This window comes from Nyctibius grandis, chromosome 4, assembly GCF_013368605.1.
Source record: "Nyctibius grandis isolate bNycGra1 chromosome 4, bNycGra1.pri, whole genome shotgun sequence".
Taxonomy (NCBI): Eukaryota; Metazoa; Chordata; class Aves; order Nyctibiiformes; family Nyctibiidae; genus Nyctibius; species Nyctibius grandis.
The window spans coordinates 57,947,659-57,973,805 of NC_090661.1; the positions used below are offsets into that span (position 1 = coordinate 57,947,659).

A 26,147-nucleotide genomic window follows, 5' to 3' on the forward strand; every position below is an offset into this window, starting at 1 on the left:
TCACAATACCTGTGGGACAGAAAATATTTCCATTTACTGATGGGGAGAGGTAATTGGGATGCAAGAAAGTTAAAGGTAATTTTCTTTTTGTTGTGTATGTGAATTTTTAAAGGTGATTTTAGGGAGAAGTAGATGACTATTCCAGTTGTGCAATGTATAATAGGCAGCTCTACATCATGTTTGCTGGTTCATAAATTTCCTGACAAACCCCTCGTTTTTGCTATATCATGAGTTGAAAAGCACTTAGAATGATAGAATTTGCACTAAAATGTCATTATCTTTTTTCTTTATTTTTGTCTTTTTTTTTCCCAGTTCTATATTTTCATGTAGAAAATTTTTGCATTCTCCAGGTGTTTTTTGGTTTCAATCAACAGAAAATCCTTGAATGGATTTATCCAAATAAATGTGAAAGCATGTGCAGCCATTGCTTAAATATTTCCATGGATAACAGCTTTTTTTTTTGCAAAAGAGTCAGTGCTTAATATTGTGCATGCTGCCCATTGAAAGCGATCAGTGTTTGGCACCTATGGCCTACTGATAGTTTGACCAACTTGTAAGTAGGCACAGTGCCATCTTAACAGATGGATATGAATATAGACAGCCAAGAAACCACGTATGTGTATCTAGCGTATTTGTTAAGGGCAGGGTTCCCAGCTGGGGACGTTCAAACTTATGTCCATTTTGAATTTTTGCTTTTATGGATAAAGGGACGTTGTCATTAATTTATTTTTTTGTAACTAAATACCTTCAGGCATACAATAATTGACCATGTTAAACAAAAAAAGGAAAAAAAAAGAGGAAAACACCAGCTCCTTCATTAATACTCTTGAGGAGCTATTTTAAGTAAAGTTAATTCCCTTTTAAGTGGGTCTGCTATCAAGAGACTCACTGCAAATGTCAAAGATGTGAAGCATATCAATAGTTTTATTTCACTGGCTTGCTAGCTTTATTGAAAAAGAGGCTACAAATTTTTCTTATACTGGACAGCAGTCTGTCCAGCATTCGGGCACCTAAGTGCATCTCTCCAAGTCTCTCTGGAATTATTTGTAGTAACTCAGAGGTCACAGATGCAGTCCTTCAAGCCCTCTTCATGTCTCTCATATAGTTCTTAGATTGAGGACAGTATGCTCATTTTGTATACATTTTTTGTACCCTTCAGTGAGTGTGATCTTGTCCCACATCTGAGTCATTAGGCAACACTGCTCATTTTTGTGCTTTCTTTTTCTCCTTATCTGAGTCAGTCTTGGGGCTCCAGACTTCTGGTTTATTTTCCCATTACCACCTCTAGTGGTTTCAAGTCTGTCCTTTGTTTTAATCCTTTAAAACAAAATGTCCTGGGAAGCTGCATAAAAGTCGTCTTTGGCGCTTTGACACTGTTAAGTTCTCATTGGTATGGTCTTAGCTCAGCTAGCTGGAATAGCATTTGGTGCTTAGACGTCTCATTTTTCTTCTGTAGAAAATCTGGAGGAAGAACCTTCCTCTAAGACAGTACGGTGTGTATCACCTTGAAGATAAAAAAAAAAAAGAAAAAAAGATGAAGCAGTATAAAGAGAGGAGTTTCTTGAAGACAGGGTATGGAAAAAGCTGTGGGTAAAGTTAGTCTTAAAATATAAGTGTAAAATGTCAAAACTATCTTGATTATAGGGAAGAATGTTAGTGTATAGAAGTAAGTGGAAATGTGGGAAAATAATGCAGAATTAAAACATCCTGTTTTGTGATAGTGAGGAAGCTTGTGCAATGTAGGTATTGATAAATACCAATCTCTTCCCCTGGTGCAGATATTTCATAATAGTGTTTTATTGAAGTTATTCGTTTAACTGCAGTAGGTATTTAGATGTGGTTCTATGACACAGAGACAGTTCTCACATTAATAAGGACCCTGAAAAAGAACTTTCTTTGGCATGGAATCACATACCTTCTCTTCTGTGTTTATTCCTGTATTGAAAGACTGTGGTGTCTGCAGACTTCTTGCTGCCAGAGTCCAATACTCTCTGACTAGGTTCTTTGAGATCTTCCACGCGTGGAGGGCGTAATATTTTAATATCAAATTTACTTATTTGAAGATAGTTGATGTTATATGGGATTTCTGATTTAGGAGAGTGGCACAAGATACACTGAAAACAATACAAATGTAAGTTACACTTAGCAAAATGCAGCAATTGCAGTACACAGTTCAGTCACAATACCAATGTGATTCCTGTTACCAGTCTCTATAATAAGCTTCCTGTCATGATGCTGGCGTCCCCAGCCACCGGGAAGGAATACCTGGGCTGAAACCAGCTCAAGCCTAATTGCTGTCTTCGAAATTCTTTTGCTAGTTGTTTAGTTTTTATACTCTTATGTTGGGCTGAGCCTCCTATTCACACCCCCCACGCTGGCCTGGCGAACTCGAGGAGACATTTATGCCACTGTTTGATCCACTCAACAATTTTGAGCTCCACTCAACTGTTGTTTAGCTGTTTACCTAAAACAAAGGCCACCCACCGGTCCCTTTTGTGTTGAGCTAAAGTGAGCTCCTTTGCATTATTGCCTGAGCTCCTTGGGCACATTACTGCTTCCCATCTCCACGGAGTGTTTCATCCATTGTCGGACTTTATTCAGCCACATTCCACCCCTAGGTGTTTGGTCAGTCACAGCTGCAGACGTGAGTATTAGTGGACAGAATAACATTTTCAGGAAACTTGACAGTTATTCTTGCATTTAGTAATGGGAGAAATGTAGAGAAATGGGTATGGGCTTCTCTCTTCAGATTTTAGTTGGGTGACAGACATTTGGGGAAGAAAATTTCCTGAAGATACTACCCAGTCAGAAAAGAGGCTTGTAGAGGCGGAGGCGCTTTTGGAACAGCTGTCATAGGTATGTAGTTTTCTATTTGGGAAATTAAAGTCCTAGAGGAACATTAGAACTAAAAAGAAAACTGATGTGAAGTAACTGCATTTGGGTTAGGGTTATTGTATTGAGTAGCTAGACTAATGGGAAAAAGATATTTTGCTATTCAGAAACTTCCTGAATTGTGTATTAATATTCCCTCCTGCTTCTCCAAGCAAAATAATAATAATAAAATTCCACCAGTCAGGATGGTATCTTTTAGAAATAACTGTGGCTCTGTTTGTATGCATTTTCTCTTCATAAGCTAGAGGGAAAGATCAGTTCTTTGTAAAACAAATCATGAAGACCTTTTATGTAAAGAGATCTAGTGCACTCTTTGCCGTATCATTTACTGAATCAAAATCTGGCCCTGCTAAAAGCTCAAAACATATTTGCTCAAAATGAGGCTTGTTCTGCAGAAAGATGCATGTGTTTGGTTCCAGTGGTCCGTTACATTACCTCTGGAAACATTAGCTTATCTGAGGCTGGAGGTTGGGAGAAGGCAGCAGTAATACTTATGATACTTATCATACCTATTTATGATCTCAAAATAAATAGTTATGTACTAGGTTGTTGATGATCAACTAAATCCTGCCCTGTGAACAATAAGCAGACTTTCGTTTGTGTTCCTTGCAGTTATATAGAAGAAACAACTGTTTGAGTGGCTTAATATTTTTCAGGTATTTTTTACAGCTAAGACAAATTCCTCATATTATTACTGAAGACTTGGGCTATATGACACTTCTTCAATAAGCAGGTTTCACTCCAGGAAAACTGATGAGCTTCATTTCATTAGTTTAATTTTTTCTAAGTTTAGACCTATGATTGGTTGTGATTGATTGAGTACAATAGATTCTGAGATTTTTCTAGCATGTATTATACAAGGTCTATTATACATAGGTTTTATACATAGGTTACACTATACAATCTAATCTATTACACATGGGTTCCTCTTGTGAAGATTTTTGCTGTCAAATATTTTTGTGATGCTTGGAAAAATTAGTTGTTTTTCCCTTAAAGTCATGCCAATGAAGCTACTTACTTTATTTCTTTTAAACTATCATTGTAGTAACAAATTTAAACTTAAACAATCCATACTTTTTCATGCTTCTAACAGATTCCTACATAAAATAAGTCTGGTCAGCATGTAACCTCTGCTTTTTTAAAATTTTTCTTCCCGTCCCTCCTCTCCCTCCAGTGAAAATGCCATATAATAAGAAGACTGCTGGAAAAAGAGCCCCTGCAAAAAGGAAACTTGCTGAAGTGTTTGCTCTGGGGGAGGTTCTAGCAGATACATCAAGAAAAGAATGGAAATTGGGTGTCCCTATAGGGCAAGGAGGCTTTGGACGCCTGTATCTTGGTAAGCGTAGTTATCTTTGATAATACTTTAAAATGGAGAGTGAGATGTTTATCCTTATTCAAAGCAATGAAAAATTGACCCTAAGTTAGAAAAGCAGAGTGTCTTCAAGTGATCTTTTTTACTAGAACCATAGCTTGGTTCGTGCTGTTGGGAAAAAAATGGCAAGAGTGGACAAATGGTCACTGTAAGAACTGTGGTTGTATAAGATTCTGGTGGTAGTTCATTGATTTTTTAAAACCAAAATCTTTATTACTTTTTAGTAGTGATAGTTTAGTATTTATTTAAATTTGATTTTTGGTCTGGCTGAAAGAAGGGATTTTTGCATGACTGTCACAAATTGTGAACTGAAAATGTCTAAGCATATTCTGTGGAGGCTACTGATTAGCCAGTATTTTGGCTGGTTTTGACTTTGCTGCTTTTGGCTTTTTCATTGCCTTGTGAATTTCTGACAAAAGTCATATACTTTTTTATGTAAACTATGCTCTAAACAAATGGAAATCTTGGATGTTACAGTTTAAAGCATCAGAGCAGATCTTGTTTTGCAACGCTCTTTATTGAATTCAAGGAAAACTTCTTTTAGTGGATAGCATTCCATACTTAGTGTCTCTGTTATTTGAACAGATGAGCAGATAAGAGGGGTATTGAGGATACCTCAGGGAATTAAAAAAACTTGATTGCCCCTAGTCATTTTCCAAACAATTTTGAAGGGATGAAAGCTAATGTCATCATGATAATAAGGTTTACTTTTGCTATGTATTTATTGTCTTCCTCCTCTTGGTGAAAAAGTTGCACTGAATTCATACTGAGTTGAAAAAAAAATTTAATAATCCATCCTGCTTTCAAAATGAACAGACTGTGGCATAAGTAGATTAGGAAGAAAAACAGGACCAGGGAGTGGCTTCTTGCCAAAGAAGCTCTCTATTACTCAGCCTTGCTCAATGAGCTACTAAATTTACAGAGACTGGAGTTACAGCTCACTCAAATTGTGTAGTTCTTCATGTTAAGAATTCCTGCTTTGTTCATGCCAAAGCTTGCCCTCTGTTTGCTTCCCCATCATTTGCACAAAGCTGTGCCCCTGACTGTTCCTGTACTTTGTACTTGCATAACTTGATGTCCTTCATACCTGTATCTCTTTCTGTCACAAGTATCAACAGCTTAGTAGCAACAGAAAGTGACTTTCAGATATGTGACATGGCAAAATAGTAGAGAGAATGTGTTTTTCATCTTTATGTCCACAACTGTGTATGTTCATCACAGTCCTGCAAAGGGAAGAAATGTTACAGACTAGAAAGAGGTGATGAATAATAAAAAAGAACTTCTTTATTTAGTAAACTGCCTGTTCTCCTCAAACAGAAGGGAGAATGCAAGACCATATCCATATAGAGTAGTTCTCTTACCGAAGTCTAAGGTACTGATATATGTTCACGTCAGTACTTAATTGCTTTGTCATTTGTTTGTCTGTGCTGCATAGCGTATAAGTGTATGTTTTGTGACAGTTTCTTCTCCTACTACTAATAAACGCTTCCTTTTTAACAGCTGATGTTAATTCTTCAAAGTCAGTTGGCAGTGATGCACCTTATGTTGCAAAAGTGGTAAGAGAGCATTTGAATCTTTACTTCACAACTTGAAAATGTTTGTTCTAAAACAGCATGTGTAATTTAAAACATCTTCTGACTGAAATTAATACAATTGCATAGTGCTGTTTAAAATAAAAGTGTGGTGATATAGAGGAACGCTGCTGAGAATTGGGACTCCTATGTATGAGGGTGGATAATGGAATATCAGCAGAGTCGAAAAAGGTTCATGAAGTGGATCAGATTCTGTTTCATTTGCTGCTTCCTGTAAACAGCCCAAATATTACAAAATGAATGAAATCTGGCTAGCTTTTGGAGAATTTCTGTGATTCAACAGTGAGTCTGTGTGAACTGTTGCTCACCACTGGATGTTGGTAAGCTGACAGATGGCTTGGGAGTAGAAACAGCAAAACTTTGATTCCCGAGGTCCCCACAGATATAAAGTCCTTTAAATGTTTTATCATAAAACACATATGTATTCTAATTTCTATTGAATTAAAATGGCATTGACGCATAATTTTTTTAACCTAATGATTAGAGAGAAGAAAAAGCATTTTTGATAGCTCATTTTTAGCCCATTGTAGCAAATTAGCAAATTCTTTTTATTAGTTGCAATTTTTTTATTATTTTTTTTTCTTTTTAATCTTAAAAAAAGATTTATTTAACTTGATTTGGCTACGATGTTCTCTTCCTAAGGTATAACATATTTTTTCTTAAATTTTGCTGATTATTTTGTATAGATCCTAATATCATATATGATTCCCTGGTCAAGTCTTAGTAGAAAATCTGGGAATATGGGAATAGCCATAGTAGATCCAGACCATTCATTATCTTGGTGGTACTTCTGGTCCTGTGGCAAACGCAAATACCAGAAAACAGTACAAGACCTTCACGATGTAAAAAATTAGTTCTTCAGCACAGCTCAGAACTGCAATGTTTTAATCTTTTATTTATTAAACTATATGGCGATACTGAAATGCTTTACCACAATAGCTGGCCGCTTATGTAAATATGCTAATACTTTTAACGTTTGTTCCTGAAACTAAAAGATCAGGTTAATTTAGAATAAAATACATTTTAGTTAGTATGTGCCTTTAATCTTGATATTTATATTTGCTGACTACAGGGAAATTCTAGAGTACTCGTTTTGATACTGTTCAGACACCCAAAGATACTGTTGGTGATGACCCTCTTTCTGAAATGTTGTCACTTGCTGAAAAAAGCACTGCTTACGATGTAGATGTCAAACTACCAGCGTACTGCTGCTGCCTTAGCTGTTTGTGGGCAGGAATTCCACATGGACCAGGAGCCCCAGCCTGCAGCTGTTGCATGGTGCAATCTGCTTTTGTATGTCCAACCTGTGCCATCGAGGGCAGGGGGTGTCCATCATGCAGGAGCTGTGCATTGTTTTAGAGGCAGATAACAGACCTTCAAGTTGTCAGTAGTGGCTTGCCTATGAGAGGCAGTGGCTCCTAATTCCTGGTGCTTGATGAGTTTGGACTGATCAGGAAGCAGAGAGCCATTTAACTTTCATGGAAGAATCCAGTTTGACTTGCTTGGAAAATCGTCAGATATGCGTTATTTTATGCTATGCGTTATTGCTATCCTCTTTCCCTGAGGTTGAAACCTGTCCATCTGCTTATCTTCCCCTCCACTTTGGGCTCTGAATATAAGAAGAGTTGTCATAGCTTTTGGGTTGTTTTTTATACGAGATTCACTTTGTAGCAGCAATTTGCTAGCCTCCCAGATGACTGCTCACTTTTAATTTATCTTTTATAATTTTGTCTTTATGACAATAAAGAGTAGCCCCAGTCTTTGTGCTTCCCTCACAAATGACCCATAACATATTATGCCTCTACAGTCTAGTGTAACACAACTATGGATAAGGGCCTGTTTTCTGATGCCTGGGTGATTCCTAGTTGATCCGTCAGCTGAAGCAAAGTGGTTAGCAGCTTTGAACAATTATTAGTGTTTAGCAAAATATGTGCTTCTATAATAAATGTTCTTCAAATTAAGCTATTAAAGTGGGATGGAAATTGGCTTAGTCTTTGACATAGCCTCATAGTATTGATGTCTGAGCAGTACAAAATGAGTCACAGTTTTTATTAAAAAAAGAAATGCTTTTCAACATGTGGACCTTTCAGATGTCATTGTTCAGGAGTGGATGCAGAGTTTAATAACACTTCATTAAATTGCTGACTGAAAAAGATCAGAATTCTTAAAATACTACTTGAAGAAATTCGTTGGGTTTCAACACATACTCCATAATCTCTTTCATTATGATATCTTTTCTAAGTAGGCTTTAATTTCAGTTTTGCAAATCATGTGTTTAGAATGACCCTGGGCAGAAAGTTGTAGAAATTTGTTTTTGAAGTCTTTCTAGTTTTAGAGTGTTATAAGATGGTAAATATTGGACATCATTACATGAGCCTTTTTAACATAGCATATGCATTTATTTATCTGTATGTAGAATTAATGGTATTATGGGGAAACAGCTTCATAGTCAACATGAAGATCTGTTTTGTGGTTAAATCATTTATCCATCCCCACAAGTATGAAAAGATACCAAATTTTCAGCATTTGCTCTGACTAGAGGAAGATATATCTTTTTCAGCACTGAGACATAATTTTTGTGGAATAATTTATTTAAAGATAAATATTTTAAGAATTTTTAACACCTGTAGTTTTTCACTGTATTTTAGTAAGAAAATAACATTCTTCAAACCTATGTAAATTGAATCAAAATAATATGTATAATTTATATTCTAATTAAGTTAGAGTATTAATGGATTATGCTACACAGAAACAACTGAAAAGGTCAAGTAACATTTGCTTGAGATAACTGCAGTGTAAGAATTCAGCTATTTAACCCTTCTCCTCTGTATGTATAGTCTCTATATCACTAAATTGTTGTCCACAGTGGATAAATAAACTGAAAGTAAATATGCATGTACCAAAGTTTATGTGCATTGATCAGTTGGTCTAGTTGTGTTTTTTTCAGGTTCATGGCTTAAGTTTGAACGTTGGTCCCACAAGGAGGGGCCAGAAAACTGTTGTCTTGGCTCCATTGTTTATCAGGGTAGTGCTGCTGGAGCAAGTGAGGTGGAGATAGGCAGTAGCTTTGCAATCAAGTGTCCGGGTTTAGGAGTGGTGCCTAAGCTGGTGTCTGCTCTCATTCTGACTGGTCTTCCTGCTCTGCCTCTGAGCCAATACATCAGGTGCACACGAAAGCCCACCACATCTCTTTACATTGCTTTGTTAATGTCTGACCGCAGTAAACTTCTGTTAGCTGAGCGGTACAGTCTGGCCTTTAGCAATTTTCTGGATCACTATGTCTGCATTTAAAAGTTACAATTAAAACCATTTAAGAGTGATGCTATATATCTTGGAACTTTTGCTAATGTCATGTGATTGTATTCTTTCTGGGTTTCCTTGCCAGTAATTGCATATGTTTTTAAAGTGTAAGATATTCCAAAACAGGTATTTTCACTGAGATAGAATGAATTTGGACATATATGAGTAACTAGACTAATATATTGCTTAAGCTTATCTCAAAATCAATCACTTAGAAATTGCAAGAGTTGAAATAACTTTTTTTTTTTTCTGCGCTAAGTTCTGGAAATGTGGAGTCAAGATACTTGCCCATTTGCAATTATTGCAGGATTTCAAAGGTTTGGTGTTTTCAAAGCAACTTCTCTCTTGCACTTATAATATGTGGTTACCATAGATTTGTCCCTAGAAAATGGAACTGAAATAAATACCTTATGTTAGCTTATATACAAGGTAGACTGAAGTAAAAATAGGTGTAGTTCTTATAATTTAGTTTAAGAGAAATTGTGAAATCCTCTGTAATTTTTACCTTGATTAGCTAATGTAAGAAGGGAACAAAATACCTTATGCTCAGCAAGAATTTAACTTTTGTTAAGATTTTTCCATCAAATCATTTCAGGTGTTATTTTAAGCTCGCTAGTGGCTATTGCAACTGATGCAATCCAGCTTTAATCTGGAAAATCTGAGATAATGAATGTCTCTGCTAAACTTTTGCTGCAAATTATTGGTTATATTTCTGTACATTTCAGTTAATTTGTTATTCTTTAGTCGGGAAAAGATTCTTTGATACTCTTAATGTTAAGCAATTTATAATAAAAATAACTTTTTGGAGCCAACTTTCTTTAATAAAAAAAAACCATATTCTATTGACTTTGTCAGCACTGGGTAGAGCATTTGAGGGAGAATGTGTTTTTATAGAGTGACTGTTAAATTTTGTGAGTGTTTAATAATTATTAGGCACTAATGTGGCAGTTTTTAACTAATTTTAAATTGTCTTAAAGGAACCCAGCCAGAATGGACCTCTTTTTACTGAGTTAAAGTTCTACATGCGAGCTGCTAAGCCAGATGAAAGTAAGCAGTCTATTAAAATGTTTTTAATGAACTGCAAGCACTTAGGAAAATACAGCCTACAGGAGTAAGGTTGAACTTTAAGAGAATCTTTTTAGGTCATTTTCAAAATTCTTTTTAAATGATTGAAATCTAATTCAGACATATAGTAAAATAAGGGTTTTTTGTTAAGATATTTATTCTTTATGGTTGTGTTGATGGTATTGTCTAAATTGAAGCTTTAGTTGCATCTCTGTCCTTACAACGGATGCCTCATTAACTTTCCAGTATACTTTGCATACAAGTTTCCATGAAATAAGCAGCTCACATGTATGCAGAAACTGTAAGCAATGTGACTACTCCCTTGTTATGTAAGTCTCTACTGATGCAGATTCATGAACTTATCTTTATTTGTATTTTCAGTTCAGAAGTGGACTAAGTCCCATAAACTGAAATATTTAGGTGTACCAAGATATTGGGGTTCTGGCTTGCATGAAAAAAATGGAAACAGGTGAATATATCTTTTGTTGGCATATACTGGGATTTATTTCATCCACAGCCACTATCTCTGTTAACCTAACTTACTTTATAAGATATATTTTCCACCTATCTTCCTGTTGTTCATTTCTGCTACAAAGTTTCATGTTCATAATAGGATGTGTTTAAGGAATAGATTAATAGATACATTTTATTTGTACTCTGGTTGTTACTTGTATTTGTGTTTATTATATTCTTTGTGATTTAGTTTTCATTTGTCTCGAACATTGCTGTAATACAGTGATGCTATATATATGTGGTTTAGAAGCTTTTCGTATTTGAATTAAAATAAAGTTGACTTCTAATGTGTAAGTCCTTGACTAATGTGACTACCTTTAAAGTTTTTCTTCTGGTATGGTGGGCTCTTTAAGAATATTTTCACTCACACGTATAAAGGACTTAGTGCACTCTCTAAATCTGTTTTATTTTCCTTAGGGATAAGTTTTTGGTTTTTTTTTACTTAATCCATGAGCTAGAATAATTGCTAGTGTCATGTTAGATTTGTCTGAAGTCTAGGGATAGTTTTTAGTATTGTTCCATGTCATGAAGGGTTTTTGCTACTTGGTCTTGAGCGGTATGCCTGTTTATGTAACAGTCCTTGTTTCCTAGTGGGATTTCTCTAAACGGCTGTGCTGCAAAGTAGTTTTACTAGTTCTCTGGCAGCTTATAGTAGGTAGGCTTCTTTGTGTGGACCAATACATTGGGCAGTTGGTATGTATGCACTAGTATGTCAGAAATATCGTTGTTTCAGTAGGTCCTCAACTTTATAACTACTCTAATGTAAAAACAACATTAACTTTGAGAGGCAAAAGTAAATGTAACAAAATGATATGTTTTTTCCCATATAAACTTTTCTTTGTGTTCAGTGTTTAATGCATGATTTTCTTTAATATATCCACTATGAGCTTTTACAGTAATAGAACCAGTTTGGCTATAGCAATGAATATGAGAACACCTTTGGCAAGTGAGAGATTTTTGTTTTTAATAATAGGTTAAAATAAAGGTTAAAATAGATTTCAAGAAACAAACTTTTTAAAGTAACCATATTAAGTCACTTAGTTGTCATTTATAAAGCAAAAAAAATTATTTATGTAAGTAATCGATGCTTGGTTTTACCTATAGTGAATTAAAATACAGATATTTTCCTCTGTGGGTACTTGTTATTGTATTGCATCACTAGCCAGGAATAAAGAACAGTTCTTTTGATGGATGAACTTTTGGCTAGCTGATGTAAAAAAGTTAAGAAATGATGTACAACTTCAAAAAAAGTCAAGTATTTCCCGTATAATTGTTTTCTGTGTACCTGCAGTTTATCTTTTGAGAGAGATGTTTTCCATCAGTCATTTGTACAGTTAACACACAGATAAAATACTTTTCTAAGTACAATTCAGTAACTTTGCTGTTATTTTTTTTCCTTGAATTTAGTTATCGATTTATGATAATGGACCGATTTGGCAGAGATCTTCAGAAGATGTATGAAGAGAATGCAAAGCGATTTTCCCATAAAACTGTACTACAATTAGGCTTGAGAATAGTAAGTTTAAAAAATATATTTTTACAGTCTGGCTTCCTGGTGTAAGTCTTTCGGTTAAATCACACGTTTGTGCTGAGTACAGGTCCTCTGCTGGGTGGAGCTGGGTACTGCATTTATATGACTATTTTGTTTTGTTAGCTTGATATTCTGGAATACATCCATGAGCATGAATATGTGCATGGAGACATCAAGGGCTCAAATCTTCTTCTGAGTTACAAGAACCCTAATCAGGTATTTCTGATGCATTTTATTCCTCAATGTTAAACCTTCTATTTGACAACACATGGAAGTGCTTTGAACCTGTGAAATCTAGCAGAAGCTCATTTTTAAGAATGTATATGGTAACATTATTTCTGCTTGACATTTATATCTAGTTAATATTCTACGATTTTTTTATGCATTTGGCTGGACAGTTATCAAATTGACTATTTGGCCTAAATAATATTCAGAGAAATTCTCAAGATTAAAAAAAAATTAACTCACAAATAGGTATTTGCAGGTGGAAGCTTAAAATTATATAGCACACTGGTAAATTATGTTTGCCTGTCTGCATTGTTACCTCATTCCTTTGTTCAAGAAATCCATCAGATAAGTGTTCTATTACTTGGAAAAATTGGTCTTTAAAGTGTTGATTGTTCCGCTTGATTTACGGAAGTCTTTCATTTTTCTGCATTTTTAACTCTCTTTACTATTCAAACAATGCATATTAGAGTTTCAGAATTATGTATGTCGTCTTGCCCAAATTTTTCAGCTCATGAAATAAGTAAAATTAATCTCAGTTCTCTTAAAGTAACTGTGATGTTAGTGAGAAGTAATAGTGTGTAGTAGTGTTCAAATGGATATCTGACTTTAAAGAGGGTAGGACAGTAAGTATATTTATAACTCTGTGAACATTATGTTTTTGGGTTTTTTTTGTGCATTTAATCTTACTGGTAATAACTGACTATTTTACTGTACTTGTCCTCTACATCAGCAAGGAATTACTTCCACATCAGACTGCTATATGGCAAATAACAAAACCTATCTGTCTGACACGTTTTCAAATCATATATAGTAATCTCAATAAAGCACTGAGAAAGGATCATTTAAAGTAAAAAATCTCACCATTTAAAATACTTTTTAAGAAGTTATGGGAGTGGTTGGGACTTACATTTATTTTTTGTATTTATAGTTCTTGAATCTTAGAATTCTTTGTGGAAATTACTAGGTGTACTTGGTGGATTATGGACTTGCCTACCGATACTGCCCTGAAGGAGTTCACAAAGTATATAAAGAAGATCCTAAAAAGTGTCATGATGGAACTATTGAATATACCAGTATCGATGCACACAAGGGTGTGGGTAAGGACGAAAAACTTTTTTCTCATCAATAGGCATTTGTGCATCCTTTTTATAAATACAAAAGACTTTATTTGCTGCATTGAGTTTTGTAAACAGCCAGGTTTCTGAATCTATAAATATATTTTTTTCTTCTCTATGGAGTATGCTGTCATTTTTCTTTTTTTTTTCCAGTTACTAACTTTTACTTTGATACTAATTTACTGTATTTTTAATGTAACTTTCTTAAATAGAATTTCTTAATTTATAGATTGCTAAGATGTTTAGTGTATTGCTTGTTATTAACTAAGTAGAAATGGAATAGTGCTATGAGATCTTGATAGAAAAACAGGCACTGTTTTCAGGAGATAAATAGTTTTTGTTATCAATATGAACGTTGTTCCTTCATATTTGGCAAAGATGCACAATATTCTTTACCTTATTTATAGCTTGATATTTAGAAGATTTTTAATTATTTCATAATTATGCCTATAGTCCCTCAACATCAAAAGGCCAGGAGTGAGAAAAGGTTGAACATGAAAAGGACATTGAGGATTTATAGTGAACACCATTTTATTTTCTTCATCCTTAAATTTTGTTTTATTAGCATAAAAGTGTGTCCTGCAAAGATATAAGTTGTTGAAAATTATTATTTACTTCAGGATGAACTGTTGCATCTCTGCTTGAAACTGAACCATTTATACTTCTAGTGTAGTCTGTGGGAAATATAAAATATACATGTGGATTGTTTTTTCGTGTTTTTTCTTCGGGGTGTTTTTTTGTGGGTTTTTTTTTTTTTTTGGCAAGGCTTAGGGATCTGATCTATTATTGTTGTCTGTTCAGTTTTCAGGTCATGTAAAATATTTCAGCATTGTGGAATTTTTTTTTCAGGAGCTGGGGTTTCAGCACTACTACCTTTTTACAAAAGAAGGGAAGTAAAAATTGTTTTGAACAGAAAGTCAATCACTTCTCTAACTTGCTCTGTTTTTTCTACAATCTGAGTACTTAAAAAGCTTCCCAAATTGGGATAACTGCAGCATGTCATGTCTTTGAGTAGAAGAAGGAGATTGATAAAGGGCTTGAAAATGAAGTTATCCTTCCAGATGTAGGAACCGTATTTTTTCCTTCCTTGCTTTCATGCTAAAATAAAGAAATAAGTAACAGATACAGTAGTCCTAGTTGTTAGCATTGGATTTCTAATGTCTTAACATATTTACAAATTTTAACTGTTGTTAAACTGTGTGTGCTTTATTATCTGTTCTTGTGATTCTGTTTTTTCATGTGTGCATATATATTTAGCACCGTCGAGACGTGGTGATCTGGAGATCTTGGGTTACTGTATGATTCATTGGCTTAGTGGTCATCTACCATGGGAGGATAATTTGAAAGATCCAAATTTTGTCAGAGACTCAAAAATCAGGTGAGAAACTACTTATGTACTTTCTCTTTTGAAATTGAAAACAGGAATGAAAAGATCTTAGTGTAGAAATGCTTTGTACTTTTAGTATGTTCCCTTTTGGTGAGTAGGCTATTGTTTTGTATACCCCCCCCAGTTTCCCTTCATTGTTCCTCATGTGTCCCTGGCTTAATTAATTACACTTTACTTGTAACGTTCTACTGTTGTCTTTTGCATATATGAAATGCTTATTTATCCACCACAGTACTGTTGCTTTAGAATACTCCATGGTTAAGCCAAAAAGCACTCTTATCAGTATACAGGTAACCATTAACGCTGTTTTACAGGAAGAGAAGCATGGAGTATGAGTAGCCTTTATGACACCATGCTGTGAAGTCAGTGGCAGAGATGACAGCTAAAGACAGATCTTAAATGTCTTTGAGCATCATTCCAGTTAGAGGGCTCCTAGTGTGGGATTTTTGAATTTTTTTTTTTTGTCCCTCTCCCTCACTGTTACATTGCTTTGTCTTCCTCCCACCCTCGCTCAACCCTCTCTTGTCAGGTAGTTAATATGATGAAAGCTGTCCCAGCACAGCTGTTTCTGTATCATGAACAAGTATTTGTTATCTGGCTTCGTTATGTCTACTTTTAACACTTTTGCCTCCATCAGTGTTAGTGAAGCCCCACCCCCTCTTCCCCCTAGTTGTTATTTTGGCAGGGGTTCTGCTCTGAATAATATCAGCTAGAGAAAGAGTCGTCTAGCAGGAACAGATGAGAGCATTGGTATGTGAGGGTTTAAAATGGACCAGTTCTTTTCCTTCAGTCTTCTACTTGCTTGCTTTTATAAGAATCAAAAACTGTTGAAGGAAAACCATATTTCAGATAGCCTGTTTGGCATTCGTCAGGTTCTCAAAGGTACTGCTTTCCTAAAAATGGCTGTACTAAGTCATACCAAAGGTTTATCTGGTAGTGTTTCCTGTCTCTGACAGTGGCCCAAGCTAGGCACTTAGGAAGTTTATCAGATCAGGGCAAGATTCAAACTTTGAAAGAAACAATAGTTTTGAATAATTTTGTTTTTCAGATGTAGAGAAAATATTTCAGTTTTGATGGACAAATGCTTTCCTGGGAAAAATAAACCAGGTAGGAGGAGCTATTTTAAATTAAAATACTTTGGTTTGTACCATGTGGTAAGCATTCTCTAATAATTTGTTTTAATGTCCTTTTTCTTTAAAAAAAAAAAATAAAATCCATCAATCTGTTTGGGTGCTGTCACCAAACTGTACACAACTTTAGACAGTGGGTAGAAGCTCTGAAATTCGTATTTACAAGGGGCACGTCGAGTGCGTACAAGAGAAGGCAGTGCTACTCTGTATTCAAATAAAACCAGATCAATTCAGGTGCTGCAAAAGGTGAGGAGTTGTCAGATTGTCAGCATCTTTTTTCCTGAGAGGTGTGTCTCAGGCATTGTACTATAATCTGTTGCTTTTTTAAGTCCTCCTTGTTTACTGAAGTTTGTACCTATTTTTCTTCCTGCTTTTTATCAGCAACAACAAAGCAGCATGAATTAGATTGTTGATGAGTATTTGCAACTGTGAAATGTGTAAATTGATTTTTCACAACTGAATTTTAGAGATGCAAAATATAAAGTAATACAAACTTGAAGTCTAGATTGTTTCTATTTGGCATTGGCGATTTGTTGAGTAGATTTTTTTTTTTAAACCTGACTCTTATTAGAAATACACTTTCTTGGGATCTTAAACTTAAATATTTAGTTATTTCTGGCTATTCCTGGTGATCAGAAGAAAGTTTACTCTGTCAAGTGTGACTTGTCTGGTTTTTCAGTGGTCAAATGTCTCATGTGTTTTTTAATACATGTTTCAGTCTTGAACTGATGAAGTTCTGAGATAACGTTGAGTTTCCTTTTCAACATTTTTAAATATTGACATAAGAAATATCGTGTAAACAAGCATTCATTGGTGCAGATTGGCCTATTACATTTTTTACGACTGACTTTTCTTCATTGCAAGGAACGTGTTAAAAACAGTGATGCTGTCATCACTGGGTAAGGAACCTTGGTATAATTTTTTTCTAAAACATGGTGTAGAAAAGTCATAATTATGAGTTTATAAATAACCATTTCAAAAAATGGCATAAGTAGTGCATGCATAATTTCTGACTCTCTTGTGCTAAAAGTGAATGATTAAAATGTTTTCAAATAGAAATTAATCGGAGATACCATTTCTTTAGATGAAATAGCCAAATATATGGAAAAGGTGAAGCTACTGGGCTATGAAGAGAAACCTGTGTATCAGCATTTCCGAGAAATACTTCTGCAAGGTCTCAAGGCCGTTGGGCAAAAAGATGATGGAGTACTTGACTTTGGCTTGTCAGAGAATGGAGACTTGCAAATGAATCCTGTGCAAAAGGTTTTTACTCTTAAGATTTATGTCAGATTTTAATGCATTTTTTTGAGCTAAGTAAGAGTTAAAGTGGCATTGGAAGTAGGTGTCATAACTGCATCCAGTAGGAAATAAGCAAATAGTGAAATGTTTCTTTGATTTAAATCCTACTCTTACGCATTATTTCTCTAATTTAACTTCAGTAATTGTTATTAAAACTTAATACAGAATGATGTTTGTAGGTGTATTTTTACAATAGATAATATCTTGGATAACAGAACTTGTATATATAGTTGTAATGACATTTGAACAGATGAACATTCAGTTAATTTACTTATTTTCCTTAAACTGGTAAAACTCCAGGTGGGTCAAAATACATTTAAGGTAAAATACATATTTTTTGTTTCAGATTAGTTTCTTTTCCGTGACTAGTTCAAAGGTTAGTTTTAAGTATACATCTTTATGCCAAGTATTTGATTCTGGAATTCACATGTTGAATTCACTGTGATCTAATATATTATTTATGAGTCTTAACTATAGTGGTAGGCTAGAGGTATTTTATTCTTTGCATTTAAGAAGCCTTAAACTCTAGTTTGGACTCCCGTTTGAATACAGCGTAAGAACTTTTTAAGTCTTAGGGAAATCATATATTAAAACGGTTTATAATAGCAATAAAAAATGGTCAAATAATCATAGAATCGTAGAATCATCTAGGTTGGTAAAGACCTTTAAGATCACTGAGTCCAACTCAATGTAATAATAAATATTATCCTGTACTTCAAACTGCATTTATTACTTGTTTGTTTTCATTTGCTAATAACAAGTGGGCAGTTTATTGGTTCCTTTAGCATGAACCAGGGAACTGAGAATTGTAATACAGCATAATAGTACCAGAATTCTGCCTGCTTACTGACATGATCAGCAGTGTGTTAAAGATGGGTAAAAAAGCACAAAAGAAAAAAGTTGTAGGATTTTAAAAGTCTTCTGGGGATATATGTCCAGCTTTTCTTACGTCTTTTTACCCAGTAAATAGTACTTTGCTTAAAATCGTACAGCCATGGTCTTTATACTAATATTATCTGCTGAACTGAGTGTAAAGATCTGTCCAAAAGGAGAGTTTATTAGCATAAATTCTTCTGTTCCCCCTGTGGTTTGACATGGCTTGAGACCTGTGTTTTGGGGGGGTAAAAAAAAATAAAATCTGTTTTTAATGGTTGACTGGTTTCTTTGCTGAATAAGTTAGCCTGCCGCAGAGCCAACATCTGTGACCTTTAATGTCCTTGTCCAGCAGAGATGGCTGGTGCATATTTCCAATGGAATAAAACTTCAAAAATCTTATTTCTTTAGTCAGTATCAGTCAAGATCATTCCCAAAAGGTGGGATAATACTTTTCCATAGGTTCTTACCTAATAACATCAATTAGGAGTTAGTTTTTACATTGGGGTGCGTGTTGTGGGTTTGTTGTTTTCTTTTTAACTTTGAGGAACCATATGCAAGGTCAGCATATGTTCAAACACTTATATAAAACAATGAGCGTTACTGGCCCATTTGAATAAGTGTTTTCAGATGTCTGCTTGATTTTGAAGTGGACTTCCTGCTAGCTACTTCATGCCAGCTACTGCTAGAGTGTCCAAAGAGAATAAGATTGTTTGCTTGAAATCAGGTTGATGTAGCCTTCTTGCTCTTGACCAAATACCAGGACAGATGACTCTTCCTTCTATGTTGGATTTTCTAGGCCTTGTAACAGCTGTTGTATAGGCTAGGGTTGAAGAATAGATTGTGTCAGTCCTCCTTCCAAGGGCGTATTTTGCACTTTTCTTCAAGAATGAATGGAAAGAGGGTCTTCAGCAGGATGTCTGCCTTCCCTGAATATATGTTTGGGAACTCACGCTACTAGGTTTTTCTTTCAGGGGGTCTCGGACATTGAGAGGCAAGAGAACAAGAAGACTATTTGTGCTGGTTGAGAATAGCTGGACACTTAGATACAGAGTGGAAGAAACGAAGAACGTAGAATGCTAACTAAAATTTTATGTATTTTCAGCTGTGACAGGAAGCTCAACTTGACTGAGTGTTTTAAAGATAAGCTCCAAATTCCAAATTCTTTTAGAAACTGCTTTCCATAAAGATAATTTACCATTGATCACTAGCATCTTGCCTCTGAAAGCCAGTGTCTTCTAGCACATGCTGAATTTCTTTTGGCATGCTGAATGTATAATTTGGAAAAGAAAAATGCAGTCTGGCATCCACCCTTGAGAAGATGGTGACCTCTAATATAGAGTATTTATGGCATCTTGGCTGTATTGATCTTTTAATCACAACAGGTCTTGAGACACCTACTCTTCGGTTCCTTTGGGGCAATCTACCATAATACTTTCTTAAAACAGTGTGGCGTTCTGAAGTTATGCTATTTCATAGCTAGGAGACAGTATTTCTAGCTTCTGTGTAAATAAATGCTTAGAATGTAGGATTCTCCTGTGCTTTCAGCTCATATAGCTAATTGAGCCATGATGTGCATTATATGTTGCATATAAGCATGGTCGTTCTGGAATCTCAGTCATTCTCCAGTATTGGTTTCTGGCTAAAACTCAGATGCCTGCTATATTAAAAGTTTACATTTTATTTTCTATATCATGACTCAAGTTTCCCCAGATGTATGAGTAAATGAAACACAGTCCACGGTTCTGCTGGAGGGTTTTTTTGGTGTGTTTTTTTTGGTTTGTGTTTAGTTTGTTTTTTTTTTTTTCCTGTATAGTAAATGCATGTTGGTTTGTGTGTGTGGTATTTTATAATAGTTATAGCAAAACAAGAAGCTAACAGTACCATGTATTGAAGGAAGTATCTGGAGCTCTTGACTAAATTACTTAGGGCAAGGACCACATCTTACTTTTGTTTAGTGCTGAAGAGTTGCTGGGAAATATTGGGAGTAAACTAAACTGGAAAAATATGGAACTTAGTGATTTGTGGTTCCTTCTGATGTTCAGCTTCAGATGTGCAGGTGTTGCTTTTGTCAGATGAATGCTGCCTGATTTCTACTGCTATGTAATTCACCTGCATCAAGATTAAGAAACCACTTTTTATTAAATAAGCTTGGAAACAAGATAAATGTATTTTGCTTTTGTGTAGCATGTATTGGATATCTGTTTTTCTGATGAGCGTTTAAAATGTTTTCTAGTACAATTGGGAGGAATGCATTATCTCTCATATAAAAGCAGTACAGCACTGAAATAGTCCTCCTTAATTTTGGTCAGAATGAACAAAAGTGTCTGTGTTTATTCCTGCGTAATGCATCACAAATCTGCTGACATGCTAACCTTGGAGTCTTGGCTGGCGGTAATCAGGCCTGTGCACCGGCAGGAAAGATGTACCTAATGCACTCCATCAGTGCAGTTTGCATATGGAAGTTCTCACAGGGGAGCTGCCCTGTGCCAGCTGAGGGTTACCTGCCCACTGCAGTTATTGTATGTAATTATCGAACCAATCTGTTCAGCCCAGCAGGGTTTAGATGGTAATCATGAAGCAACACTTTGGAAAGGAAAGATGTAATGCACTCTCCCCTTCTCTCATGAGCTGTGTGAAGTTGTGGCCACTTTTAAAGCTGTGTTAGTAAAGCTCTAGTCTCACACAGTTAAAAAAAAAAATTAGAAAAAGAAAAGGTAAACTCTTCCAGTGTTCATCAACTATAGTCTATGTCTGATACAGATACAAGTCAACTCATCCTTTGCAAAAATCACGTGGCTTTAAAAAAATAATCTTTCCATAACCACCTTAAGAATACTTTGCAACAGTAAGATTGATTGTAATACACAGATAATAACAGTTCTATCCATTTAGAGGTTTTAAGATAATATACATTGAATAGAGTTCAGATTTCCCAAGTACTTCTCTTTGGAACAGAACCCATAGTTGCTATTAGAAAAAAATAATAATGTACTGTCAGTGGGTGTTAACTACTTTTAAGCTGTGCAAAGAAAGCCTTAAGAAGCAAGGATCCAGATAAACTTGAATTTAATGAGGTGTAATTGCTTTTAAAAAAGCAATTAACATCAACTTTAAGTAAAATGTTTTTCTGTGTTCTTTAAGATTTTTCAGATTGCTCCTTTTGTAACAGTTATTCGATGTAAATTAAAAAAACAGGTTTTGATCATAAAAACTTGTGTTTTCATACATCAAAATTTCAACTCCTAATGTGATCTGCAGATAGGAGAACTGAACTTTTAAATTGTCTATCGCCTAGTACTAGTATTCTTGCATTAATATATGAATAAATTTTCTTTACAACTGGAGACTTTTTATAATATGTGAAGAAATAATGCTTAAAATTGGGGAATATCTTGTCAGGATAAGATATTTTCTACTTTGTTTTTGGTCTTTTCTGCTCTTGAGTTCAGTTGGACCCCCTTTTTTTTTTTCTTTTCTTTTCTCCCAGAAAAAAAGAAAGGCAGCAGCTGCATCCAGTGAGAGCACTGAAGCAGAAATGGAAGATACAGGAAGTCCAGAAAAAAAGAAACCTCCTTCTTCTAGTAAGTTGAAAGATCGTTCTCACCGTCATGTGTACTGCTGTGGTAGGTTAACCCTGGCTAAGGGCCAGACTCCCACCCAACCACTCACTCCCCTCCTCAGTGGAACAGAAGGAGAAAATAGTATGAGAAAACTCATGGGCTGATACAAAGATGGGGAGATTGCTTACCATTTGCTGTTGTGGGCAAAACAGACTAAACTTGGGGAAAATTACTTTAATTTATTGCCAATTAAAATAAATTTGGTTAGCGACAAAGACAAACATTAAAACACCACCTTTCCTTCCCCTTCTCCCAAGCTCAACTTAGCTTCAATTCTAGACTCCTCTACCCCACTCTGACTGGTGCAAGGGGTATGGAAGTGTGTTATGGCCAGTACATAGCATTTTCTCTCTGCTGCTCCTTCTTCCTCACATTTTTCCCCTACTCTAGTGTGGGCTCTCTCTTATGGGCTGCAGTCCTTCACGGAAAAAATGTGCTCCAGTGTGAACTCTCCCATGAGCTACAGGGAATATCTGCTCAGGTGCTGTGGAGCACCACCTCTGTCCAGTGTTTTTCGCCCTTTCTTAAATGTTTTCACAGAGGTGCCACAAACAAGTTGGGTTCAGCTTTGGCCTGTGGTGGGTTTGTTTTGGAGCCAGCTGGAATGGGCTGCGTTGGGCAGAGGACAACACCTGGCCTCTTCCCACAGAAGTCACCCCTGTAGCCAACCCCAGCTTACCAAAGCCCTGCCGCATGGCCACATATACCCAATACAACAGTTTACTTTTAGCAGTTCAAGTGCTTTTTATCTTTCATAATTTCTTTTTAGATCAACTCCAATAAAATTGAAATATTTAAACTTTCTGTGTAAGAAAGGTATACTTTCCAATTATATGCTGCCTAAAACTGGTAGAAATTCTAGGTGATAAAAATTGGTGGTTGCACCCTGTTCTTTCGCCATCATTCATTCGCTCCTCCATTCTCATTTTTGTCCTCCCGTCTTGTCCAGCTCACTGTCAGATTATGGTGACTCCTCAGGACTTCTTCATCACAGTACGTTAAAGCCAGGGGCTAGCAGCAGCAGCTTCCAAAAGTGGGTGTATTTAAAGTTGAGGAAAGGATCAGCTATAAGGACAGAAAATGCTGAAGCTACATTTCAGATAATTTGCCATAGTTGCAGTGTTGTCTGGAAAAAGTCATGGACAGATAAAGTAGGATTATTTTAAGTCCAAGATAAGAAATCTTCAGTAGATCTGTATGGGGTAAGCTTATGGTGAGTGTCCAGTCAAACTGTTTTCTGGATCTAACCTTCTAACTCCTTCATGTAAATGTGAACTGAATTCAGGTAATTACAAATATATTTTTCCTAAAGAATTTTTGCTTCAGACTTTTTACTTAAAAAGACCAGATGTTGACCGTGGTCAAGTAGTCAAAAAGTAATAAAGCAGTAGCACTAGAGTCTACTCCAAAACAAATCCACTTGTTTAACAAAGGTTTGATGAAGGAGTGTGGCAGGATAGGAAAATGTAACATTTCAAAGACAGTAATATTATTGGTAAGTTATGGATTTACCCTAGAATATTTACTCAAACAGTATCTTACAAAGTATAAGTAATTAAGCTAATGTTATTCCAGAAGGTGACACTGCTCTGTTCATTTTCAGCTGTTCACATTATAGAATTCTGATCATTAAAATCAGTGACTATTTCTCTTACTTGAATGCCTTTTTAATTGTTGACTTCAATTTATTATTAATTTTCTAGTCTGTCAGTGGTTGAAAAAAATTTGAATTAGATTATACTTTCTTTGGAGGAAATACAATTATTTGATATGATGCTGACATTTATTCATAGTTTTATCATTTTAGATTTTATTTAAGACATAACAAAATATTTAATACAGCTGACTATTTTCTGGTTGTGATTTGACACACATGAGCAGAATATACTTTCATTTAATATTATATATTATACTACTATTTTTCTGGGATTGTAGATTGACATTCTTACAGACAGAGATGAAAAAGAACTTGAGGAATTGCAATCCAAGTGGTAGCATCAGCTTTTTGTAAATGCTAATTTTCTTCAGACTAAAAGAGGGAGGCTATATATAATTTCTAGCATCCAGTGGTTAAAATGAGTGATGGACATATGCTTAAATTGAAACCTCCTCTTGCCAATTCAATAGTTACAAGTGAAATGGTTCTAATTTCACCTTTTTATACTACCCAATTTAATGCGTACCAAGGTGGGGGGAGTATATCAAATGATTTTCAGGTGAAAAGTGATACATGTGCTTACTCATTTTGTTCTCTCCAAATTTGGAATTAAAAACTTTGCCACTTATTACATGATTCATAAATCTGTGGTGAAGGAAAGGGCAACTGTTTCATAATCTTATGATTATGATGCTTTTGATAAGTTGAAAATAGCTGATTATTATAGAAATACTTAAAACTGTGTTTCCAAATCTGACTAGTTTTATGTTACCATGGTCTTGTTTCTCTGTTATGGGATTAGTCCGGTGACTAAAAAAAAAATCTTAAAGTTTACTGTCCAGTAAAATGGATAATTTCTTGATACATCTTAAATGTAGAAATTGAAGTTTAGTCATACAGGAAAATTTTAGAAGTTCTTGAAATGCTATTTTATTAATGTCTAAAGAGTGATAAATGTGGCCAGACTGGGGTTACTCTTCAGGTGTTCAAACAACTCATGAATATATGGACTTAAAACAGTGGCAAGAAGGGCCATGCAGCCTCTTGCTGTTCAGCTAATCAGCATTAACTGCATCTGACTATGCAGTTTGTCTAATCCAGTCCAAAAGATCAGTCGGCCCAAACAGATCCTGATCAGCTGTGCAGCAGTTTGAGTACACCAGGGTGCTCAGTGGCTACAGGGGCTCTGGTAGTAATGAAATCTGCTACTGCTGAGGCTGAGAAGCCCCCAGGCTTGGTGGAGGAGGAAGAAAGAATGGCACTGAGAAAGGATGGGCATCTTGAAATTCTTGCTGCTTCTGTCTGCTCCCCCTGGTTGTTCTTAGCGTAAGAGTGGCCACTTCAGATGGCCTTCAGGAAAGGCCATCTCCTTCAATCATGTCAGCCATCAGTGTTTCTGGAGCTGTCAAGCAAGAGTGTTAGACTCTTCTTTTTAGAAAAAGAATTTGAGAAAGCCCTCGAGAAACAACTTGTGTTGTACTTTCAAAACAAGATGCACAAAATTTTGTGGAATTCTTAAATTGTTCTTTTTTTAAATTAGCATGTTATCAGTTTCCTCTTTTTTTTTTTCCTGTGATAACTGGAACCCATATGCTTTCCTAAAAGCTTGAATTTTGAGAGGTATCCTTTTTAAGGTAATATGGATGATGTTGAAGTATTATGTTAGTCAATGTCTCTCCACCAGGAAAAATGCTATCAGAATAGATAATTTCTATTTAAATGAAGTTTTTTTTCCACACTCTGTTACAGCTCTGTTTTCAGTATTAGCTGCCTTCATGTATGATAGTAAAATATACAGGCTTATAAGTGATGATACTGTTAAAGCAGAATAGCAAATTTTGGCATACACTGTACATATACACCAATGCTTCTGCAGGGGTGTATTGCATCATCTAGTTCCAACCCCCCTGGCATGCGCAGGGACACCTTCCATAAGACCAGGTTGCTCAAAGCCCCATCCAACCTGGCCTTGAACACTGCCAGGGAGGGGGCAGCCACAGCTTCTCTGGGCAACCTGTTCCAGTGTCTCACCACTCTCATGATGTATTGCAGTATGCTGAACAAGTGTTGCAACTCAAACTCAGATATAAAATTTGCGAGTGAAATTTTTCTACAGGAAAGAAAGAAAAATTGTACTGCAGTGACTCAGATTTTTACAAGGAACTAAACTTTTTCAAGATTGCAAGTAATATATTTGAATTAAGCTTTGTTCCACCTGCAAATCGCTGTGTGGTGGAGAGGAGGGCTATTTTTAAAAACATGCTGCATGGGACTACTGATTTGTATGTGTGTGTGTACAATTGTGTTTTGGAGTGTCTTCAGTAAAGCAATTTTTACAAATAGAAGTAAATCAGTTTCAGTTTTATCTGGAACAATTTTAATATAAAATTTTTAAAAGAACACTCATAGATTCAATGTTATCTTTAAGAAATTCGCAGGCATAGAGTCATCAATTAATACATTCTTGTGTCCTGATGTTTTTCTGTATTATCATATGGAAATGTATCAGCTTCATTTATTGCAGGAAACGGGACTTGGAAGAACAGAGTACCTAAAGCCAAACCCCACCC

General features: G+C 35.5%; 1 protein-coding gene across 1 annotated transcript in view; it reads left to right on the top strand.

The window, feature by feature from the left end:
* The window catches only part of VRK1 (VRK serine/threonine kinase 1), a 34,429-nt gene that overhangs the window by 2,685 nt on the left and 5,597 nt on the right, over positions 1 to 26,147 (top strand). Inside the window, exons 2-12 of the mRNA XM_068398981.1 lie at positions 4,067 to 4,228; positions 5,765 to 5,820; positions 10,134 to 10,203; positions 10,603 to 10,690; positions 12,142 to 12,250; positions 12,389 to 12,481; positions 13,458 to 13,590; positions 14,866 to 14,986; positions 16,044 to 16,102; positions 17,210 to 17,388; positions 21,788 to 21,881. Of these exons, the coding sequence (XP_068255082.1) occupies positions 4,072 to 4,228; positions 5,765 to 5,820; positions 10,134 to 10,203; positions 10,603 to 10,690; positions 12,142 to 12,250; positions 12,389 to 12,481; positions 13,458 to 13,590; positions 14,866 to 14,986; positions 16,044 to 16,102; positions 17,210 to 17,388; positions 21,788 to 21,881 (1,159 nt within the window). The 5' untranslated portion in view covers positions 4,067 to 4,071. The remainder of the gene's footprint in view (positions 1 to 4,066; positions 4,229 to 5,764; positions 5,821 to 10,133; positions 10,204 to 10,602; positions 10,691 to 12,141; positions 12,251 to 12,388; positions 12,482 to 13,457; positions 13,591 to 14,865; positions 14,987 to 16,043; positions 16,103 to 17,209; positions 17,389 to 21,787; positions 21,882 to 26,147) is intronic.